The sequence below is a fragment of the Phoenix dactylifera genome, chromosome 3 (genome assembly GCF_051530095.1).
Source record: "Phoenix dactylifera cultivar Ajwa chromosome 3, Ajwa_hap1_PhDact_Kaust_v1.1, whole genome shotgun sequence".
Classification (NCBI taxonomy): domain Eukaryota; kingdom Viridiplantae; phylum Streptophyta; class Magnoliopsida; order Arecales; family Arecaceae; genus Phoenix; species Phoenix dactylifera.
Window position 1 is genome coordinate 40,756,911 of NC_143192.1, and position 20,799 is coordinate 40,777,709.

Here is a 20,799-nt window from a genome sequence, read left to right on the forward strand (position 1 = left end):
GGCTGGGTCTTGTTTCTCTATCTACCATTTTCCGTGTCTGGCTAATAATAGGTGATTGAGTAGATGGCAGGATTCACTCCAATTCTTTTACTATTTTACTCTTATTTCAACAGTAGCTGTAACTTCTACAAAAAAATTTTTCTTAATTATTCATTTTTTAAAAAATTAAATTTAATTTTGTAAAAGCATAAGAAGAAAAAAAAATATTACTACATTTCTTTTTGGCCATCGTATATACCACCAATTTTTTTTCTCTTACATGTTGAGCTTGGTTCACTCGAAAATTATACATGCAACCAACTATGCATGCATGTCGAGCTCTAGTTTGTTATAAGTAGCAACACCAATCTAAAGAATCAGTAGGTGATTTACATAGAACAATAATGCTGACATCTATTTGGTTAGAGAAGATTCCTTCTACTACATGGCACAAGCAGGTTGGTATAATTCATGGAATTTTAGTGCAATATATGAGGTGCCAAGCCCATATTACATATGCCACAGGAACCTTTTAGGTATATTACCAAGTGCCTTGGAGAATTGTTCTTACTAGAATGAAACATGAACTAGAGAGGATCCAATCTTAGAGAAAAAAAAGATTTCCTTTAATATAGTTACATAAAATATATACCCTAATCAAATATTTTTTACATTTGAACCAATCTTCACACACACGCGCGCGCGCGCGCACACACACACATATATATATAGGATTGATAACCAATTTTCTGTTATGGTAGGTTATCAATCTATCCATTTTTTCTAAGATAAAAAATATCCTTACTTTTTAGGACTTTTTGTATGAATACCCTGCTAAATATTGAATTTTGCATTAATACCCTTTTAAAATTGATATTTGCATGTATATCCTCGTAAAACACTTGTTTTGCCATTCTATTCTCTTTTTATTTTTGTTTTTGCATATGTATACATGCTATCTAAGAACGTTAAAAAAATAACGGTTTCAAATTAAAATGACTAAAATACCCTTAATGGGTAGACATGCAAATAGATCGCGATCCCGATAGCAGGAGAAAAAGATAAGAACAATAGCGTAATATTAAAATTTTATTTTATTTTTAATTAATATAAATATGATTTTTCTTAATACCGTTAGAACAACCGTTATATTACGATCATTTGTACAATAACAGAGTTTTACGAGGGTATACATGCAATATCAGTTTTGGAAGGGTATTCATGTAAAATCCGATATTTAGAAGGATATTCATGTAAAAAATCCTACTTTTTATGACTCTTAAAGGTATTTTATATCTTTTACAATCCTACATTAACTCACCCTTTCAACCTCCAAATTAATACTCTCTCCCTCTCTTTCTTTCTCTCTCCATTATATATATATATGTGTGTGTGTGTATGTATGTACGTACATACATACATATATATATACATACATACATACATATATATATATAGATACACATACATACATATGTATGTATATACATACATACATACATACATACATACATACATACATACATACATATACATACATATATATATACACACACATACGTACATATACATACATACATACATACAGATATATATATGCATATACGTACTTATATATACCTACATCTATATGTATATCCATCTATATGTATGTATGTATATATATATATATGTGTGTGTGTGTGTGTGTGTGAGAGAGAGAGAGAGAGAGAGAGGGATAGAACATTAATTGTGGGGTTGAGAGGATGAGTTAATGTAAGGTTGTTAAAACACATAAAATACCTTTAAGAGTTATAAAAAGTAAGGGTAAAAATGGGTAGATTGATAACCCACCATAACTGAAAATAAGTTATCAATCCCCATATATATATATATATATAGAGAGAGAGAGAGAGATGATTGCTATAACCATGGATAATTCATTGATTTTTCAGATAATGAACAAAGAAATATCCAGGCAGATTGAAAGATAATTTATTTGGCGAGCAAAGTCCGGCACAATCCAAGGAAGAAAAATGAATTCCAACGAATATGCCCAAAAATATGAACGGGCCATCAACGAGCCTACCTCACGGCCCAACATAACCCATTTTATAAGAGTGCAACTGTGAAAGACGGTTCCCTCAATCCAATAAAAACCACACCTCCCTTCCTCCGTCTCATTCCTCTTCTTGACCTTGGATTCTCGAGATCTTGATCCTACCCCCTCCTCGCTAGGGCTCTCCGCACCTAACTTCCGATGTTCCAGTTCGGCGACGGTGGGCCGTCCGCCGGCGTCGACGGCGGACCACCGCCACTGCTTCCTTCCTCTTCCTCCTGCTCCTCCATCCTATCGCCGTTGGCTCCTCCTTTCACGGTCGATCGCTGTTACGCCGTCTTCCCTCAGCCGATGTCCACCGCCGGCGACTGGCCCCCCGCTTCTGCTGCCGCTTCCGCCGCCACGTCTTCCCGCTTGCCCTCCCTTACCTCCGGCAACCGCTCTATACCGAGCAATAGTGTCTTCGAATCCGCCAGTACGTATTACCCTAGTTATGCTCCGGTCGGCGGTGGCTTTCCGGTATCCATCGATGATAGCTTAAAACCTTTGCCAGGTCTTGAGAGGTACGGAGGAATGGATTCTGGCCCTTGGAGTGGACCCTTTCTTGGAGAGGAAATGGGAAAAGATAAGGGTTTCGATCGTAGTTCGTCTTGGATGGATCCCTCTTCTAGCTACTGGGACTCTGCATTCTACAAAGGTTTCTCACCTCTTTAACACACTACGTTGGATTTATTTGATGATTGTTATTAAAAGTTTTGAATTTACGACAATGAAGTGCCTTTTTTTTCCTGCAAAACCCCTCAAGGGATGGTTTGGTAGATTAGTAAATCGTCCTGGCTGTAGAAATGCTTGGCATATGGCAAATTCTTGTCTCATCTCTTTAGCCGCAGTGGGCAATGCCCTCTAACACTCGAATAGTGGTCTTATTAAGGTTTGTCCTTTCGTTTGTGGATAACAAACCAGCAGATGTCTTCATCTTTTTGTCTAGCATACTCCCTAATGCAGATCAAAATCTACTTAAACACCCTGCATCACAATCATTACTGATATTCTTTGCACAATCCAAAATGCACGAAGAACAAGTCTGATTTTGTAATGCCATATAAAGTTTACAAGGAATCATGATATCAACCATGACTGCAAGGATGCAATCGTAAGCTTTCTAACTAGCTGGTAAATCACCAAGAAAATCCGCATAGGCATGGTGGCCTAGTAGAAATAGAGAATTTCTCATACAGCCTAAAGCTGGAAGTTATTCAGCTTATTAATGTTGCACCAAGCAAAATCTTGTACATTAGAGTTCTTATCATTCTGCATCTAAATTAGAGTTTTTTTTCATTTTGCATGTTTGCAATTGACATATCTCTGCAAATTTGCTGGAATTTTATGTACACCAAAATGCCTGCAAATAAAGATGTATGAGCTTCCCTGATAAGCCTCAGATAGCTGTCCTTTGGAATACACAACTTTCCATCCATATTACAGCCATCCATATTACAGTCCAAATTTTATCTGTCATTGTTATCCTCTTCCTCGAACTGGTTGTTTGTTTGCTTGATATCACCATCTTCAAGTTACTACCAAAAAGCATCTTGCCAAAATGGCTTTGAAGCACATAACAAATAAGGACCCGCTTGGTACTGCTTCCGTTACCTGTTGTTGTTTTCAAACACCTAAGGAAAAAAAGTGTGCTGGATCAGGCCCCATACAATGAAACCATTGTGCTTTTTCTGATCATTTTCTATAAATCTTCATGGTTTTTGGGAAGCAAAGATCTTTAGCTTCCAGAAATGAGTGAACAGTGGAAATTGAAATAGCAAAAGTCTGGAGTGAACTCTGTTTTCCACATTGATCTCCACATGAAATTGCAATAATTTGTAGAGAAACAAAAGCAAAAAAGCCAACAACAGTACCAAACAGGCCCTAAACTTGTGTTTAAATAGAGCTTTACTAGTAACTCGGCTAACTGCAAAGGTTTTATGGGTGGTCACCTAGGTGCATGGGTGATAGTAATCAATCCTAACCAAGGCCATCATAAATAAAAAAGTGCAATTCCTTGGCCATTGAGACGACATGCTTGTTGCTCTTGATTATGCATTAGTCTTCTTCAGGCTCGTTTGGTTCGCGGGAAGCATTTTCTCTCCTATGAATATGATTACTGGGAAGTAGATTCCTAGGAAGAGGATGCCTGTAAAAGTACTTTTGGCATGTTTGGTTGACTATGGAAAAGTGACAGATTTTCAGAATACTTATGTTTGGTTGACCATCCAATTTTCTGGAAAAGTTATATGTAATTTCTACTATACCCTTAATAAAAATTAGGTCTTTAATGCCTCTTTAATGCTGAAGGGATTTTTTGGGAAAAAATAAAAATGGAATGATTTCCGGCTCATGGGAAAGTAATTTTTCCATGTTTCTTATGGGAAAGACTTTTCTATGAAATATGGGAATCATATTCTCATAGGAATACAACTTTTCCATCTTTCTCCTTTGAAAACTCTAACCAAACAAGAGACATCTCATTACTTTCCTGTTGATCACACTTTTCCTCCTTTTCCCGCGAACCAAACGAGCCCTCCATGTATTTGGTCAGAAGATTGAATCCTTGAAAGAATCCCATTCACCTGAAATGATGTATCTGTTGCAACTTAGATTGAGATAAGGGACCATGATTTGTATGCATTAGTGGTTTCCTTGCTCCCAAAGATAGTGTCTTCATTTCTTAACGGCATGTAGTACATTATATAATTCTTTGTAGTAGAGAAGAAATTCAAAAGTCAACCAAAAAATGACTTGAAGATATCAAATATGGCATTAGTTTTCAATAACTAGAATACCTCCTCTTCTATTACCCCAGTAGAATGTCATTTTCCTTTTGTAATTATCTCATCAATAGAATAACTATTTGAGTGTAGTCCTTGATAAGCTCTCTGAGATACTGTGTTGCACCAGTCAAGCTTTTTAAGCCAGTCTCTTATGTGGTTTTGGCTAGTATATAGAGTCATTGCATTACCAATGATATGTCCTCCCATGTATGATGGCAAAATGAGATATCATCAAGGACTGACACAGTTACCCAAACAAGCTGAAAAACAACATTCATTAAGCTCATAAAAGTAGCAAGTGCATTATTAAGGCCGAGAGGCATCATTAACCATTCTTATAACCAAGGTCCACCAAACCAGTACTGGGATCCGTATCGGCCGGTACAGATCGGTACCGTACCGTGTGTCGATACGAGTAGGGCGTGCTGGTATGATAGGGCATGCCGGTTCATACCATGCCTATTTTTTTTGGAGTTTTCAAGAATTTTTAATTGGCACTCTTTTTGAACCTTTTCAATAATTTTAAGTTTAAATTGATATTTTTTAATATTTTTTGATGTTTTTTGATGTTTTTATCATCTCGGTTTAATCTAAATGATGTATCTTATTGTTTTAAAATGATATAAATCATAAAATGATTAGTGTGATATTGCATGCTACAAGGAACAATATAAAATATCTTGAAATCAAGTAGTGACGTAAAAATTATAAAATAATTTAATTAATTATATATGTATATTTAAAGTACAACATACATACCGATGTTTAAAATCGGATCGAGTGGCGATGCCTTTCGTAGATATCCGGATCATCAGTATAGTTAGGAGGCACATCAACCCACCCTTTTAATCAAGCGGCGTTTTAGTCTTATACGCTCATTACATAAGAAACACGTACCGGGTTATAAGTGCTTCGGATCTCTCGCTTAAGCTCTAGCTCTGAGAGGTGTCCTCTAGATGATAATACGACTGTGGAGGGACCCATCCAAATATGCCGGCAGTAAAATCTGACACGTAAGATGCTCCATGCTGCATAGAATAGTAGCCACCAGAAGATGCCTTAGACACACCATATCCATATATGTATCCGTATGGGTCGATTGCATGTGGCTGTAGGCAATAGGATTCAGTATATGACTCGAAACTTAATACGTCTATGGATCTTACTCCACGTGTGGGATCATCTGCAGCTGCATCGTGTCCTGCCGAATGACCTCGAGGAGCCAATCTTCTATATGCAATTGTATTCTCGCGGGCTCTATCAGATCGTGCACTGTGGCTCCTATCCTGTATAACATGTGTAAACTGGAATTCACCGGTGAATCGAAGACCATCCAGCGGCTGTATTTTATAAACGGTGGTCTCCTGTCCTTCACTCCTTTGCTGCTCCCGGTGGAATCTCTCTGTATGACATTTTTTTACTACCATAAACCCCAAGCATAGATGCAATCCAACCAGCTCTGTTGATGGCCTTCCTGATTGAGGAGGTTCTTCTGAACTCTGCATCTGCCCTGTTGCTCGCAGAATTGGAGCCTGACTCGTAGTATGAGAGCCCAAATCGAGCCATGCCCGCCACCTCATCCTGTTGCTACTGATCATTTAGGCTCGCCTGCATAATAGCCTGAATCTATGCCTCCTTGTCATCTGGAACAAATGCCTCTTCTTGGTGGTCCACTTCCATCTTCTTCTTAAAAATTCTCTTATTCGTTGCTCTAGAATCAACGAAGTGCATTTTTATCAGTTGCCGAACCTCCTGTGGGCATTGTCGGCATATAGATAGATTGGGGTTACCATCAGCTAAGTATTGTTTCAATCTAGTTACTCTTTTCTTGAACTTTGTATTGTACCAGTTGCACTTCTGATAACTGACCCAAGAGCACTTGTCTATCATCCCAGCCAATCTCAAGCTCTAACTTTTTTTTCTTGATAGCTCCATTCCTACAGGTTTATCAAGTACCTCGGTTTATCAATTATTTAAATCTAAAAAAATTTCATTACGACGAAGATAATTTTTTTTATTGCAAAAAATACATCTGATTTATCTAATACATAATACTAATTTTTTATGTTTTATTTATTTATATATTTTTAATATTTTTAAATTTTAAAATATGTGTAAATATTATAAATTCAAAAAAATATGATTTCTACCTTAGAAATTACGTCTGAATTATGTAATACACACTACTATTTTTTTATAATTTTTGATATTATTTATATATTTTTAATTATTTTTGGAATTTAAAATAATTTTTAAATATTAATATTTTAAAAAATTATTTTTAGCTCAGATCTATGTAGAATCCATGAATGGATGCTATATATATTTTTCTAAGCCTTTGGGCATGCATCAAAGACTACTTATTTTTTATTTTTTTTCAAATTTAGGCTTGGGCCATTGTGTACATGATCGCATCAAAACTTGAATAAATAGATATCAAATTTTAATAGAGGCAGCTTGCATGCCCTTAAATACGTTTTTAATTTTATATTTTTTTATTTATTTTTATTTAATTTATTTTTTAATCAAAAAAATATTTTTAATTTTTAAAAATTATATATAATCAGAAATTTAAAAAAAATTATGTCATCGTGTAGATCAACCATAAATCTACAACATATAATAAAATCAAGCCCAAATAAAAAATTTTGGCATGATCTTTTCTTATTTTGTAATTTTTGAGCTATGTTTTCAAGCCTCCAAAAAAATGAGGGAATGAGCTAGGAGAGAGGAAGCACATCTTATTTAGGCTTAGATATTCCTTTTGAACTACTGAATCGGTGTGATTTTTGAGTTGTTGGAAAGGGAGAGCAGCGAAAACCTCTCTCTTGCTTTCAATTGTTGTCGGAAAGGCCTTTTCAAGCCTTTCCAACAACAAATATTACCTCAGACAAGTCAAAAGAGGGGGCTCGGTTTAGAACCGGGTCGACTCGGTGCGAACTGGCTGGCTCGCATCGAGTTTGAATGGAACCGGCCGGTTCGCTCCGAGTTTGAATGGAACCAGCCGATTCACACCAAGTTTGAACGGAACTGGCCAGTTTGCATCGGTTCTGGCCAATTTGGACCCTTTTTGGTTTGTTTGGGACTGGTTTTGGCCATTTCGGTACCGGTTTTGGCTGGTTCGGGGCTGGAACCAAAAAAAGAGGGAACCGATCCGGTTTTGCACTGGGTCGGCTCGGCATTGCTCGAACCGGGCGGTTCGGCAGACCATGCTTATAACCCATATATTGTCTTAAAAACAAATTTTCAGATATCCTTGCCCAATAACAAGATTTGAAATCAAATTTACTAAAGTAAGTAGTTTGCTTCAATTGATGAAGCAAGCCATCAATGGAAGGGAGTGGATATGCTTTCTTAATACTAATTTTGTTTAGATCATTGTAGTCATTGCCCGTATGCCAAGTACCACGCCTTTTAAATACCAATACGATGTAAGAACCGTTGGTGGTGACCTAGCAACAAGATAAGATGACTTTATAGTGTTTGGCAAACATATAAACAATAACATCTCTGGCCTTATTACGGCAAATTTCAAAACTCATGCTTCTGGGTTTAATGAATGGTTATCCCCTTTATGGCAGTTTTCTGTATCCAGTATATGAACATTTTTAAAATATAAGGTCTATAATATAACCAAGTAGACTATGAACAGAAGAAAAAGAAAAATGATGGGCAAGTGGTTTTGGATCAAATTCATGCTTGTATTTTCTCAATGAGATGAAAATGTATTTAGAAAAGAAAAGGATAAGATGTGAATGCTTATAGTACTTCAATACCATGTAATAGGTGAAGCTTGTGTAGCATGTTCTGTACTGCAGTCCCCTAACAAAAAAATGAGTGATCTTATTTATACCTTGCTGCCTTTTTGGATTGTAGTATTTGGCACATTTAGAATTGAGTCCCAAAAAAAATGAAGAAGATGAAAGAACAATTAGACAGAAGAAGAGTCAAGAGGACAAGACAAGGAAAAGAAGATTGGCAATAAATGGGGCCTAGCCATCTTGTTACTAATAAAATAAGTTACCTGCTTATAGAAAAGAGAGACATGCAAGAATAAACTAGCGGCTTGGCAATATATGAGCTACTTACTACGGACATCAGACAAATATATGGGCTGAAATACATGGGATGGCCAATGAAACATGCCAAAAACCTGCTGTAAATGGAACTTTTTACATTATGGCCAACTATCATAACTTTATAAAAACCTGCTGACATTACATCTCATGTATTTTGTTAGGTTCCATCAAATTCTCCATTAACAGGAATTTCGAATTCCTGCTAATCGAATTGTTTGACGAATGGTAATTGCTGCTGCTTTGATGTTGATATGAGGAATTGTTCCTTTTTTCTTATTCTTGCATGCACTTAACACCTTCCCATGGTATGCCATACCGGTTGGTATTTTGTGTACCAATTTTGCTGTATTATACTGATATTGAATTGGTACACATCATGGGACGTATAAAGTGTCGGCAAGTTGAATCGACCCCTGTACTGGGTATATTGTTTGACGGATGGTAATTGCTGATGCTTTGATGTGGATATGAGGAATTATTTCTTTTTTTTTTTCTATTTTTGCATGCATTTTACATCTACCCATGGTCTGCAATACCAATTGGTACCATTGTGTACCGACCGTATTGTATTGTACCGGTATGGAATCAGTACACATTATGGGACGTACTGAGTGTCGGTACATTGAATCGACCCCCGTACTGGGTAATACTGATATTGTACCATGATGGCATTGGTACTGGATTTAGTATCGAGACAACGAACTTTGCATATATTTGTACAATGCTGACCAGAAAATTCTTATCCTCCATTAGTGGAGTACATGATTAACTTTTTTGTTTAAACTTAGTCTGATACTCTTGCATAATCAGGAGGTGGCATTCTAGAAAGTAAAAAGACTTCTAGTAGATCATGGTTTCTTGTGATAGTTTTGTCGAACCATTAAAAATTGCCTTCATTACATTTCAGTAATTCTATTGTATACTTAAGTACCAATAATATTCATATGCGGTATTGTCAATGCTTCATGTTTTTTCTGGTATCTGCCGATGCCATCTTGCAGGAGGTGCTGCTGAAGGTTTAATGACATGTGAAGATGCTTCACTTGTTCAGGGAAATAATGCTACCTCCTTTGCAAGAAATTTTCAGTTTGGACCAGAAAGCTCTGGATGGCTAGGTGATAAGTACCCAGCAGTTTCCAGTAATTCTATTCTATACTTGAGTACCAATAATATTCATATGTGGTATTGTCAATGCTTCATGTTTTTTCTGATATCTGCTGATGCCATCTTGCAGGAGGTGCTGCTGAAGGTTTAATGATACGTGAAGATGCTTCACTTGTTCAGGGAAATAATGCTGCCTCCTTTGCAAGAAATTTTCAGTTTGGACCAGAAAGCTCTGGATGGCTAGGTGATAAGTACCCAGCAGTTTATAAGGATAACCCAAGAGCGCCTTTTGATCAGTCTGGAACTTCACCTCTTGATCCAAGTGCATTATTTGACAGATTGTCTTATTCTCGGTCACAAGAGTCAACATCTATTATGAAAGCACACGATACCTTTAATTTAAACTCAACCAATAACTATACTGCACAACCTGCTTCATGTTCAACCAATCCAATGTTCTACAATCCAGCTACAGCATGTTCTGCCTCGACCTCAGTATATGATCTGTCAACTGAAAGAACCATTTCATCAATGGATTCTGTTATGCCAGCAAATGGATATTTGACTATTCAACATGCGAATCCATATAGAATTAATCTTGATTATTTTGACTATATTGCAAGTGAGCAGAAGGAGCCTACGGTCGGTCAAATTAGTGAAGACGGTAACAAGGAGTGGAGCATTGCTGCTGGAAATATGAAAAGAAAATTTGGTGCTTCTGTAATTTCTTCTCCAATGAAAAATGATTTTCCTGCAGGCCATGATCCACTAATTGGGAATCTTATGGAGTGTTACTCAGAGGCAAAATGTGGGTTAAGAAATGCACGGTTGAGCCTCACAAATTCTTCTGCCTCTGCTAGTGCTTCTGTTGAACCTGATAATTCCATGCAAATTTCTTCAGACCCACTTGATCAGCACAGCCTTGCTGTGGATTCACCATGTTGGAAAGGAGCTCCATCTTCTCGTCAATATCCATTTGGCATTGGAGACAAAGCAGATGGTTGTCCTGTAGTAAAGGAATTAAAAGGCCACAATGATTTGGATCAAGGTCAAAAGCATCTTCTAGTCAGTGCCAAATATGCAGGAACTCCATCTTCAGAACATGTTGTAAGTTCCGTTTGCAGGGAGAACCAGAAAGATTCTTCTTTATCCTATCCAAGAGAACCCTCTTTGGTTAGTTTGCGATGTATGCATCAAAAATTTGAAGATGCTAAAGGAGAATGTTCAGGTTGTGCAGAGGTTGGCTTTGAGAATAGCAGCCAAGTAGGACACATTCTTGAAGAAAAGAATAATGAAGCTACAAAAGTTCTAAATGCAGATTCTGGACTGAAGGATCATGCCTTGAAACAATTAGGTGGAGAAGAGGGTGTTTCTTCTGCCTATCATAACACAGTGGTCAGTGGAATGGCAAATCCTGAGATGAATGTTAAGGCTGCAGGCCAAGATGGCTCATCTGATTTTAGTTCTTGTTCTAGAGATCACATCGTGAAATTATCTTCTTCTGAAGTTGCCATTCCTAGTAAAACTGTTGAACTACTAGGTTCATCTGATCCTTCTGGCATATGTCCCCCCCCAGGAGAAGATCCTGAACCTATTGTTAAGGCTATGCATGGTTTATCGGAAGTGCTCTTCTCTCATTACGACAGAAAGGTCAACGAATTGAAAGAGCATGACCATGAACTTCTGCATCAAGTAATTGACAATCTCAAAGCTTGCCTTGTCAAGAACGGGAAGGTATTAATTGTCTTATTAATTTTGTTATTATCATAGCTTATCATAGTTTCATAAGTAAATTTTTATTATCTTTATGGCTCTATGTATGCAGTTCACTACATTAGCTGGATGTTGTGTATGAGTTTGTTTCTTTGGCTCTTAACATAACCAGCAGGTATTAGATGTAGTTGTCTCCTTTTGAGATCTTCATTTGGAAAATTAACTTGATATTAGAGGACCAGTCTTTAGAATGGATTCAAGGCTGCATAAGGCACTGATACCTATGCTTGACTTTTAGAGTGAGTGATTTCAAGCATGTTGATGAAGATGTTTCAACAAGTGCTCTTTGTTAAAATAATCAATTCAGAGTATAACAATAAATAATCAAGCTAGTTAAGTAACCAAAAATGTTTGTGCTTCAATTATCATAAATATATGTGTCTATGACTATATGCTAAACTTTCTTGATCAAGATTGAGATCCAATGCTCATAAAATGAGAGAATAAGTTGGTGGGAATGATTTTTCTAATAGCATTGAGATAAAAATATGAAGATGTGGTTTAAACCTAGATACGCCGTACCGGTACCGGTCGCTCTGCCGGTTTGAACCGGTATCGAACCGATAAACAGTGGGGCGCGGAAGGAAAAAAAAAAAGAGTCCGCGGGCGCGCGCACGCGTTAGATGCCACAGAGTGGCTTAAATGCTACTTTGTGGCATTAAAGGCTTAGCGCGGTCCGGTTCGCACCGGTGCAATGGATTTACCGCTTGGTTCCGGCCCTTTTGGGGCCAGAACTGTTTTTCAGAGCCAAACCGAACCGGTTCGGTACGGGCTGAACCGGCCTGTACCGGCCGGTTCAGCATATCACGGTTTAAACTAATGGCACTGTTATAAAGGTTCACTATCAGTACATTTGTTTAGTGGTGCTAGTTATCCTGTCAAGTATGGAAATAGATTTCAGCAACAGTTTAATCTGAGGATGAGTAGGTAGTCGCTCAATTCTTGTAGATGACACACTGTAACATCTCCTTATCTCAAAGTTTCTCATTTGTATTTAGCTTCTGGAACTTGTAGTCCCATGGGTTGCCTATCGTGCACAAATAATCCAACTGCGGTAAAGCTAGATCTGCTTGTTCACAGCTCCAGATTGTGTGTTCCAACAACCTCAATGTTATCTTCTCTATCATGGCCTTCTTTAGTTCCAAACTTTCTCCTTCCACTTGTGTCTTGCACCTTGTTGGGGTCAAGGCCGAAAGCTTGATGAACAATCCATATTAGTTAACAAGTCCTGGAAAAGACATTGGCTTAGTCACCTTTGAAGGAGCTTTCCACTAAATGACTAGACCTTGTCATTCCAAATCATTGCCCAATTCGACATGACAATTTGTAGGAAACACTTCTCCCTCTTGGTGTAGTTTTGGATTCTCTATCATTGTCTAAACATGATTAGATATTGAATATGCCCTTTTATTTGCCATACGGGGTCAAAAGAGCTTGTACATGAGTTTGTAGATGAAGTCAAAGCTACCTAGAATCACACGATCACAAAATCCTGAACCTTGCATGCATTTTGACTTGAGCATTTCACAGTCTCCGCTCAAGATTATCTCAACTTAGATTGAGCTTGAAAAGGAAGCATCTAATCAAAGAGCTATGTAGAACTAAATATCCTTTTTTTGGCAGCTTTATTGATTATTTGGTGTACATGGACCTAACTCGGTTTTTGCTGGATGCATGAATGCTACATGTAAGAGGTTTCAGGAGTCACTAAGTGCTAGGTTGAGCGATTTGCATCTAGCTCCAACTTTGCCAGCATGGCATCCTTGAACTATTTAAGAATGCCCCTGTTTTTAGATCTTCCTCCATAAGCTATTCAATTTGATTAGGCATAGCTATATATGTGATTTCTCCTTTCTTGAGGCCCTTCCTTAGATGTGAGTTTGAATGATCCTCATTAGCCTTTTCACACACCATCAATTTGTGTTAATGGTAACTTCTCCATGATGTGCATAGTTACCAATTATTGAATGGGAGCCACTTTATCAAGATAAGGAAATGCATTTTGAGGATAACCTTGAATTTATTAATTAATTTGATGGAATAGCAATCTGCAGTGGCACTTCTTCTAGTTGATTCTCTTCTGGAGGTCACTTTATGATGGATGATGCTTTTTTGGTCATTGGTGCATGAGGGTGTGCATGTTCCACAACCAACTTTTTTTCTTATACCATTGGCTCTGTCCATGTGGGAGTGGGCAGTTAATACAAGGAAAGTGTAAACTGTAGAAGACATACATTGTGTCCTCGGGTGATCTTTTCTGGAATATAGCATTGTATTGCCATTATGCATAATTAATCAGTGTCATCCTGCCCATGCAATTCTCCACATTCAATCTTATGATTGCAAACCACTACCATGACCATTAAGACTTGTCCAACTATTTGGGGTCAGCTTTAAGAATTCAAATTTGCCAATATTTCATATCAAAAGCTGTTTTTGATGTTATTTTAAGCTGTTTCGAATCTTCTCTTACAACTTCAGTCTATGTTGCTAAAGCCTTTCCTTCCACTTTCTACGTCCTCTGAAGATGAACACGTTTCCTTACCGGTGCCTTATAATAATTTAGCTGTACATTCTCCTTATTTCTCATAAGAAAAAGTGCATGACTTCGTAAGAGGCATTCTGGTACATGTTTGCTACTTCATGATGTTGAGCAGCCAAAATGCACCTATCTTGGGGTCCTCCATGCCTGTGCACTCAGTTTGGACTTGGTAAAGACACGGTAAGTGATGACTTATCCTTACTTTGGTCTTCACAAAATCCTTTTTAGTGACCAGCTTTTTTGCTCTTCTTAGCTGTTCTTATGTATAATATTGGTGTTTGGGAAGTAGAGGATCAAATTTACCTCTGGACCATAGCCATGACAATGTTCAACTTGTAGGTCACATAACTTTGCAACTTTTGAGTCACTCATGTTTGCATGCCATCCAAGGAGAAGAGCCAATCCTTTTGAATCTTCTTGGTCATACGTTTTAACCAATTGGGCTATATTTTCTGCTACATCTTCCCCAAACTAGTGGATCAAACACCTATCTCTATCTTGATATAATAGCTCCAAGCATTGCATCCATGATGAGATTCTCAACTTTGTTGGCTGTTCTGTATAGGAGCTCATTAATGCTAGGATCCAGTTCTTGGGTGTTTCATTATTCTGAGACTTTGGAAGGCCACTACCTTCTCCATAAGAGTTAGTGGTCTTTCCTAGGCTTCCATAGCCTGTGACCTTGGCACTTGGTTTCTGTAACTTGGTCTCATGTTCCTTCATGTTTCACGAACTTGACCTTGAGCTTGCTAGATGGGCATTAAAGGTGACACTTACGTCATTGATGTTGCTTTCAACTCTCTAAGCAAAGTCCTTCGATCAGTTGTGCATGATATTTTGATTCTATATCGGTGAGGCCAAGATGTGGGTTGGAGACCAAGTTGGTCCTCCATATCAGCCTAGTTGTCTCATCCCCCTTTACAGAGCTCGTCTGGAGTTGCAGATGTTTGATATGTGTGCTGAAATAGGGAAATGGTGATACTGGTGATAGTTGATGATGGGTGGCGATAGTGAAGGTCTTGCTTTGGATGGGTGGTGGTCATGATGGAAGGGCAGTAGGCCGCAAGTGATTTGGTTCCTGCTAAGCTTAGTGTCAATACCATTGTGGTGGCTGCAGCAATGAAAGGTAATAGACATGCAGTAGCCTCAGCTGCACCATTACTGGGAGATAACACATCCAAGTCATTTCTTCTCTCCATGCCATAATTTGCAAAAGGATATCCTTATTATCAAAAAAGATATCCTTTTTAACCCCCCAAAAAAAAACGAAGAAAGATATCCAATCTAGATCCATTTACAGTAGTGAAACATTACAACTGGGGTTTAATTACGGCAAGTTTTTGTTTATAAGGACATCTTGTGAATAGCAAAACATGGAGAGCTTACCATGATTAATATAATCAAATGCAAACATACCTTTGTTAGCTGTCTAAAAGGTGAATTTTTTTTTGCAGATTGATGTGAAAATGTCTTTAGAATAAGATGGTGCCCTTTCATCTCAACTATTTAATTTCTATTTGTGAGAATCTAGGGGCTGAAAACGTATCAGATACGGATCGGATATTGATATATCCATATTTGTATCCATATTTTTCAATAAATACGGATACAGATATTAACAGATATCAAAATTAATATCCATATATGTTCTAAACGGATATAGATATGAATTGAATATTAAGTATATCCATATTTGTTATAAATGGATATAGATACGAATACGAATCGGATATTAAACATATCCATATTTTTTATCCAAATATGGATATAAATCGGATACTTTTTTGGATATTAATCAAATTTGGGCAAGATTCAATGAAGAAAACTAACAATAAAGATATGATCATAAAAAAAAAAATCACTTTAAAAAAATAATTTTAACAAGCATTCATCAATAATAAAAATTAACAATTTCATAAAGGATATACCGTTTAAGGTTGTTTATCACCAAAGTAGACGGGATCTATGGTACTTCCAAGCAATCTCACGGCCGTCACTGATTGCAATCATCAGGTGGAAACTAGGAGGTGCACGGGATCTTCGAAACTCTAGTTGCTTGAAGACGACGAAAAGAAAAGTGGGACAAAACAGACGAATGAGAGGTTTGAGCCTTTCAAGCGTACAGGGTGATTTGAAGGATTTTATTCGAATCGGATATTCCATATTCGGGTACTACTTAAGTGACAGATATTGGATTTCTGGATTTCTTTTAATTTAGATTTGGTTCATCACTTAATTGTTTTCTTTGTTATATGGATATCCAGATCCAAATTCAAAAAAATTAGGTGTATCCGCATCCATATCCGTATCCAAGAGTTTTAGAGCTGATTATTCGGATCCGTATCTGAATCCAATTGGACCAAAAAAAAGAAACAAACAATATATGAATCTGAACCGAATCGGATATGGAAATGGATATGGTTGAATATAAGCTGACCCGCTTTTAGCCCTATTAGAATCAATGTCTTTCTTTCTAATGAGTTTGGCATGCAAGATCTTCATGGATGTTGATGATAATGTTCACGATCTATATATACTGCATGCTCGATCTAATTGTGCTTTTACATCAGAGAACTTGGTTGCACTGTTGAATGCTTTCTACCTAGCAAAGCATTCCTCATATGTCCATGTATGTAAATGGAACCAATTTTATAATTCTCATTTTATATCTCCTAGTTCCGTCTTGTTTTTTGTTTTTCCTCATTTTTTTTACATGCGAGGGAAAATTAAAGCACAAGAGGTGTAACACCACATCCATATCTTCCAACAACCAAACAGAGGTTTGACTTTATTTTCTGCTGTATATTGTTCAACTCTACTTTTCTTTCCTCATCATGGTTAATCTTTTAAATTATTGTCTTTTGCTGAAAATTTTCATTACAGATTTCCTTAAGAATTATGTAGTCAAAAAGGTTCTTATATTCGGTATAAATTTTCTGTGCTTTATTTAATGCTTCAGAATTATGTTCTTGTCGCATGGTTATGTTCATCAAATCCATTCGATGAATTTTGCCTCCATATAATGACTGTTTTCAGGACGTTACAAAGGAAACTTCTAATGTTTTTGGGATTGAGGCTTCTCCATCTGAAGTGGATGTTCAAAAGATTGGTGATGATCTAAAAACGAGCAACAATAAAGGTGCCAAAGGCATGAAGCATAGGATGCCCTGTAGTGGGCTTAATGTGGACAATGATAAGGTCAACAATGTTTGTTCTGTAGGATTTGATACAGATTGCAGGACGCGCATGGCCCAGGTACTGCTTGAACTCAAGATGGCACCATTATCTGTGTAAACTCTTTTCTTCCCATCAGCATGTATCATGCATGCCTGTTTGTTATCTGCAGGCCTTACATAAGGTTTCAAAGAGAGGTTTTGACCAGGAAGAGGACCCTCAGACTCTGTTGTACAAGAATCTGTGGATTGAGACAGAAGTTGCTCTGTGTTCAATGAAGTATGAACTTGCGCGCATGAAGCTTGAGATGGAAAATGACAAGTGCCACCAAAGAGGTTAAAATTTTGATTTTAACTGAAGACTTATTGGCCATTTATTGGAGTTCTGTGTTTGATATCTGACAATTTTGTCTCGTTGCAGCAAATTCTTATGATTCATCGGATATGGAACGGAAGCTTTCACAGTTGACTAGACTAAGAAGTTTGAATTCGGTGAACTACGTTAATGGGAATGAACCAAGATACAAAGCTGAAGAGAACTTGTGCAATACTTCAACGCAGCAGGCTTATGGAGGCAAACATGGTACTATGAAACCTCATGAAGTCAAAACAAACTGGGCAGATGAACTTGATGCCTCTGTTTGGCCTAGGTTCCAAGCTCTAAAAAGTTGCTCTTATAATGTTAAATTTAGTAGTGTAGACAAGCATCCAAAGTTTTTGAACTCCACAAATGTTGGAGGTTGTGTGGGAACAAAAGATGCTGTATGCAGCCCTCATTTAGATATTGAAAATGCTGCTGGACTGAATTACCTGCCAGCGAAGCTTGCTGATTTGGAATTTAGTCAGCGGAACGAACAATCATGTACTCCTGACGAACCTAGCAGTTACTTGAAACCTCATGAAGTAAACACAAACAAGACAGACGAGGTTGATTCCTCTGTTGTGGCAAGACTCAGAGTTCTACAGGGACGAGGAGATATTTCAAACTCTCTTAGTGCAGAGGAGTATCCAGAAAAACTGGACTCTGTGGATCCTGGAGGCTGCTTGGAAACAAAAGAGACTGTGGGCAGCATTAATTTAGACAGTGAAAATACTGCTGGAGTGAAGAACCTGCCAGCAAAGTTTGCTGATTTGGCTTTTTTTCAGCAGAATCAACAGTCATATAATCCTGATGAACCTATCAGTTGTTGGAAGCCTCGTGAGGTAAGGACAAACAGGACAGATGAGGTTGATTCCTCTGTTATGGCTAGACTCAGTATTCTAAGAGGACGGATTGACAATGTAAACTCTGACAACTTGGGAGAGCATCCAAAGCTTCTTGACTCTGTAGATGTTGAAGGTTGCTTGGGAAGAAAAGATGCCATGTGCAATTCAAGTGGTGAAAATAATGCTAGGGAGAAGTCAGAGAGCTTCATGCCAACGAAGCTTGCTGACTTGAGCTTCATGCAGAAGAACGAACAGCTGTATGCTGAAGATGAACCCAGCAAAAGAAGTTGTTTATTAAATAGCAGTTCCAACATTCAGCATCTTTGTGCAAATTCCAATGATGAAAATGAACTGTATCTAAACAACAATTCAGAGTCAATGGCCAGAGAATCTCCTGTATGCAGAGCAAATGACCTAGTCATGCCTGATCAGCAGTGGAAACAAAATGTTACAGAAGGGTCGGGTAGCCCATCATCAGAATGGGAGCATGTGCTGAAGGATGAGCTCACATGGTGCAGCAGCGCATGAACCAAGGTTTAAATTTTATCCTGCTTTTGCTTGAAAATTTCTTCGACAACTTTACCTGTAAATAGCAAGACTTTAAGTAATAAATAATGCTCCATTTAAACATTTGAAGTTGCTTGTAGTTTTGGATATTGTAATCTGAACGTTCAACTGTTCATGAGGTGGATGTTTATGAAATGAGATTTGCATGCTGGCTTGCTTGTGAGTAGGTTGAGCACCACGTTGCAGCATGGGATTTGTTGTAGTTTGTTGCTTTTGGGGAACAGGGCTATGTGAGACAGACGGGGCATGAGATGTGGCATATTTCTGTCAAGTAGGTGGACATGCCAATTTCCAGCATTTTCCTGATATTTCATCACAGGCCATGGACAATTCTAGCATTGATCAGAAAGTTGCATAATATTTGTTTGTTGTGCTTTGTTTATGAATCTTTTGCCAAATATTTGTTTGTTGTGCTTTGTTTATGAATCTTTTGCCACTAATTCATATAAGGTCTACCTTGTCATATCACAATCAGTTGCAAAGCATCACTCATTACAGGCACTGTCATCCACATATCTCAGGTCTTTTTTTTTTCCTTTTTTTTTGTTGTTGGTGTTCCGGATAAATTTACAAGCCAAGGCTTGTTGGGATGTTTGGGTTAAAAGTTCTATGAAATTTGTGGGTTAAGTTAGTACCACCAGCAAAATGATAAAATTACAAGTTGGGTTAAATGTATATTCATAGATATTCAGAAGTGGTTTTGGAGTGGGCTGGTCTGAATTCTATTGGGAGGCCTGAATCATGAGAAAAGGAAGCTCTCTATCTGAGGCTCATTTAGTTAGTTACTTGGTGGCTGGAGAAGAAGAGGAGGAGAAAAGAAGAGAGGAAGAGGTAGAGGAGATAATGGCCAAAGGTGGGGGCTTGGTGTTGGCCAAGCCTTAGCTCGTTTGTCAGCAGCCGAGCTCCAACATTGGCCGCAGGGCATCAAGGGGAGATCTTCAGAGAGGGAAAGGGCCTCAATCTCAAAACAAGGACTAGAATACAAAACAAGGGAGAGCGAAAAAGAGATACTTTTCCTTCGCTAGCATCAGCAATGGGTGGTTGGTGCAGACGAGAGGGGAGAGAGTCGGAGAGGTTGTGGGCATCCAAAGATGCAATCAATTGTGGCATGGTTGCGGCCATGAACAAAGAAATCTCAAAAAGGGGGTGGAGGAGAAGATGGTGATGACGGCTGTGGTTCCTAGCGCTGACAATATTACGACTCACTCAAGAGTGGAAGGGTAGTTGCTATCTACTCCATCAAATTGGCTGTAGATAGAAGTTGTAGCATGAGGAGGGTTGCAGAAAAAGGATTCGGGTTGTATTCGCACAAAAGAATGATTGAACTTCTTTCACAAGATCGGCCATTAAATTGTGCTCTGCATGATCTCAAAGTACTCCAAATTCTTCAATTCATCCGCCCGCATGGATCTTAAAACGGTCATTACATAATCCAATGATGGATTGAATGAGAATCCTTCTTTCGCACAAAATATGCAGCCCTTATTCAGAAAGGGAGAGGGTTCGCGATGTG

General features: G+C 37.9%; 1 protein-coding gene across 4 annotated transcripts; it reads left to right on the forward strand.

The window, feature by feature from the left end:
- The first annotated feature begins 2,045 nt into the window (after window positions 1-2,045).
- LOC103720380 (uncharacterized) lies at window positions 2,046-19,474 on the forward strand. Of its 4 annotated transcripts, none has more exons than XM_008810053.4 (7): window positions 2,051-2,492; window positions 2,571-2,714; window positions 9,923-10,060; window positions 10,156-11,759; window positions 17,377-17,595; window positions 17,687-17,849; window positions 17,935-19,474. In XM_008810053.4, the coding sequence occupies exons 1-7, from the start codon at window positions 2,219-2,221 to the stop codon at window positions 19,245-19,247; spliced, it is 3,855 nt and encodes a 1,284-aa protein (XP_008808275.2). In that variant the 5' UTR covers window positions 2,051-2,218; the 3' UTR covers window positions 19,248-19,474. The 4 variants fall into 4 exon arrangements, with proteins under 4 accessions (XP_008808273.2, XP_008808275.2, XP_008808274.2 ...); XM_008810054.4 differs by having other exon boundaries at window positions 2,087-2,492; window positions 9,923-10,036; XM_008810051.5 differs by having other exon boundaries at window positions 2,046-2,714.
- Window positions 19,475-20,799: the final 1,325 nt, after the last annotated feature.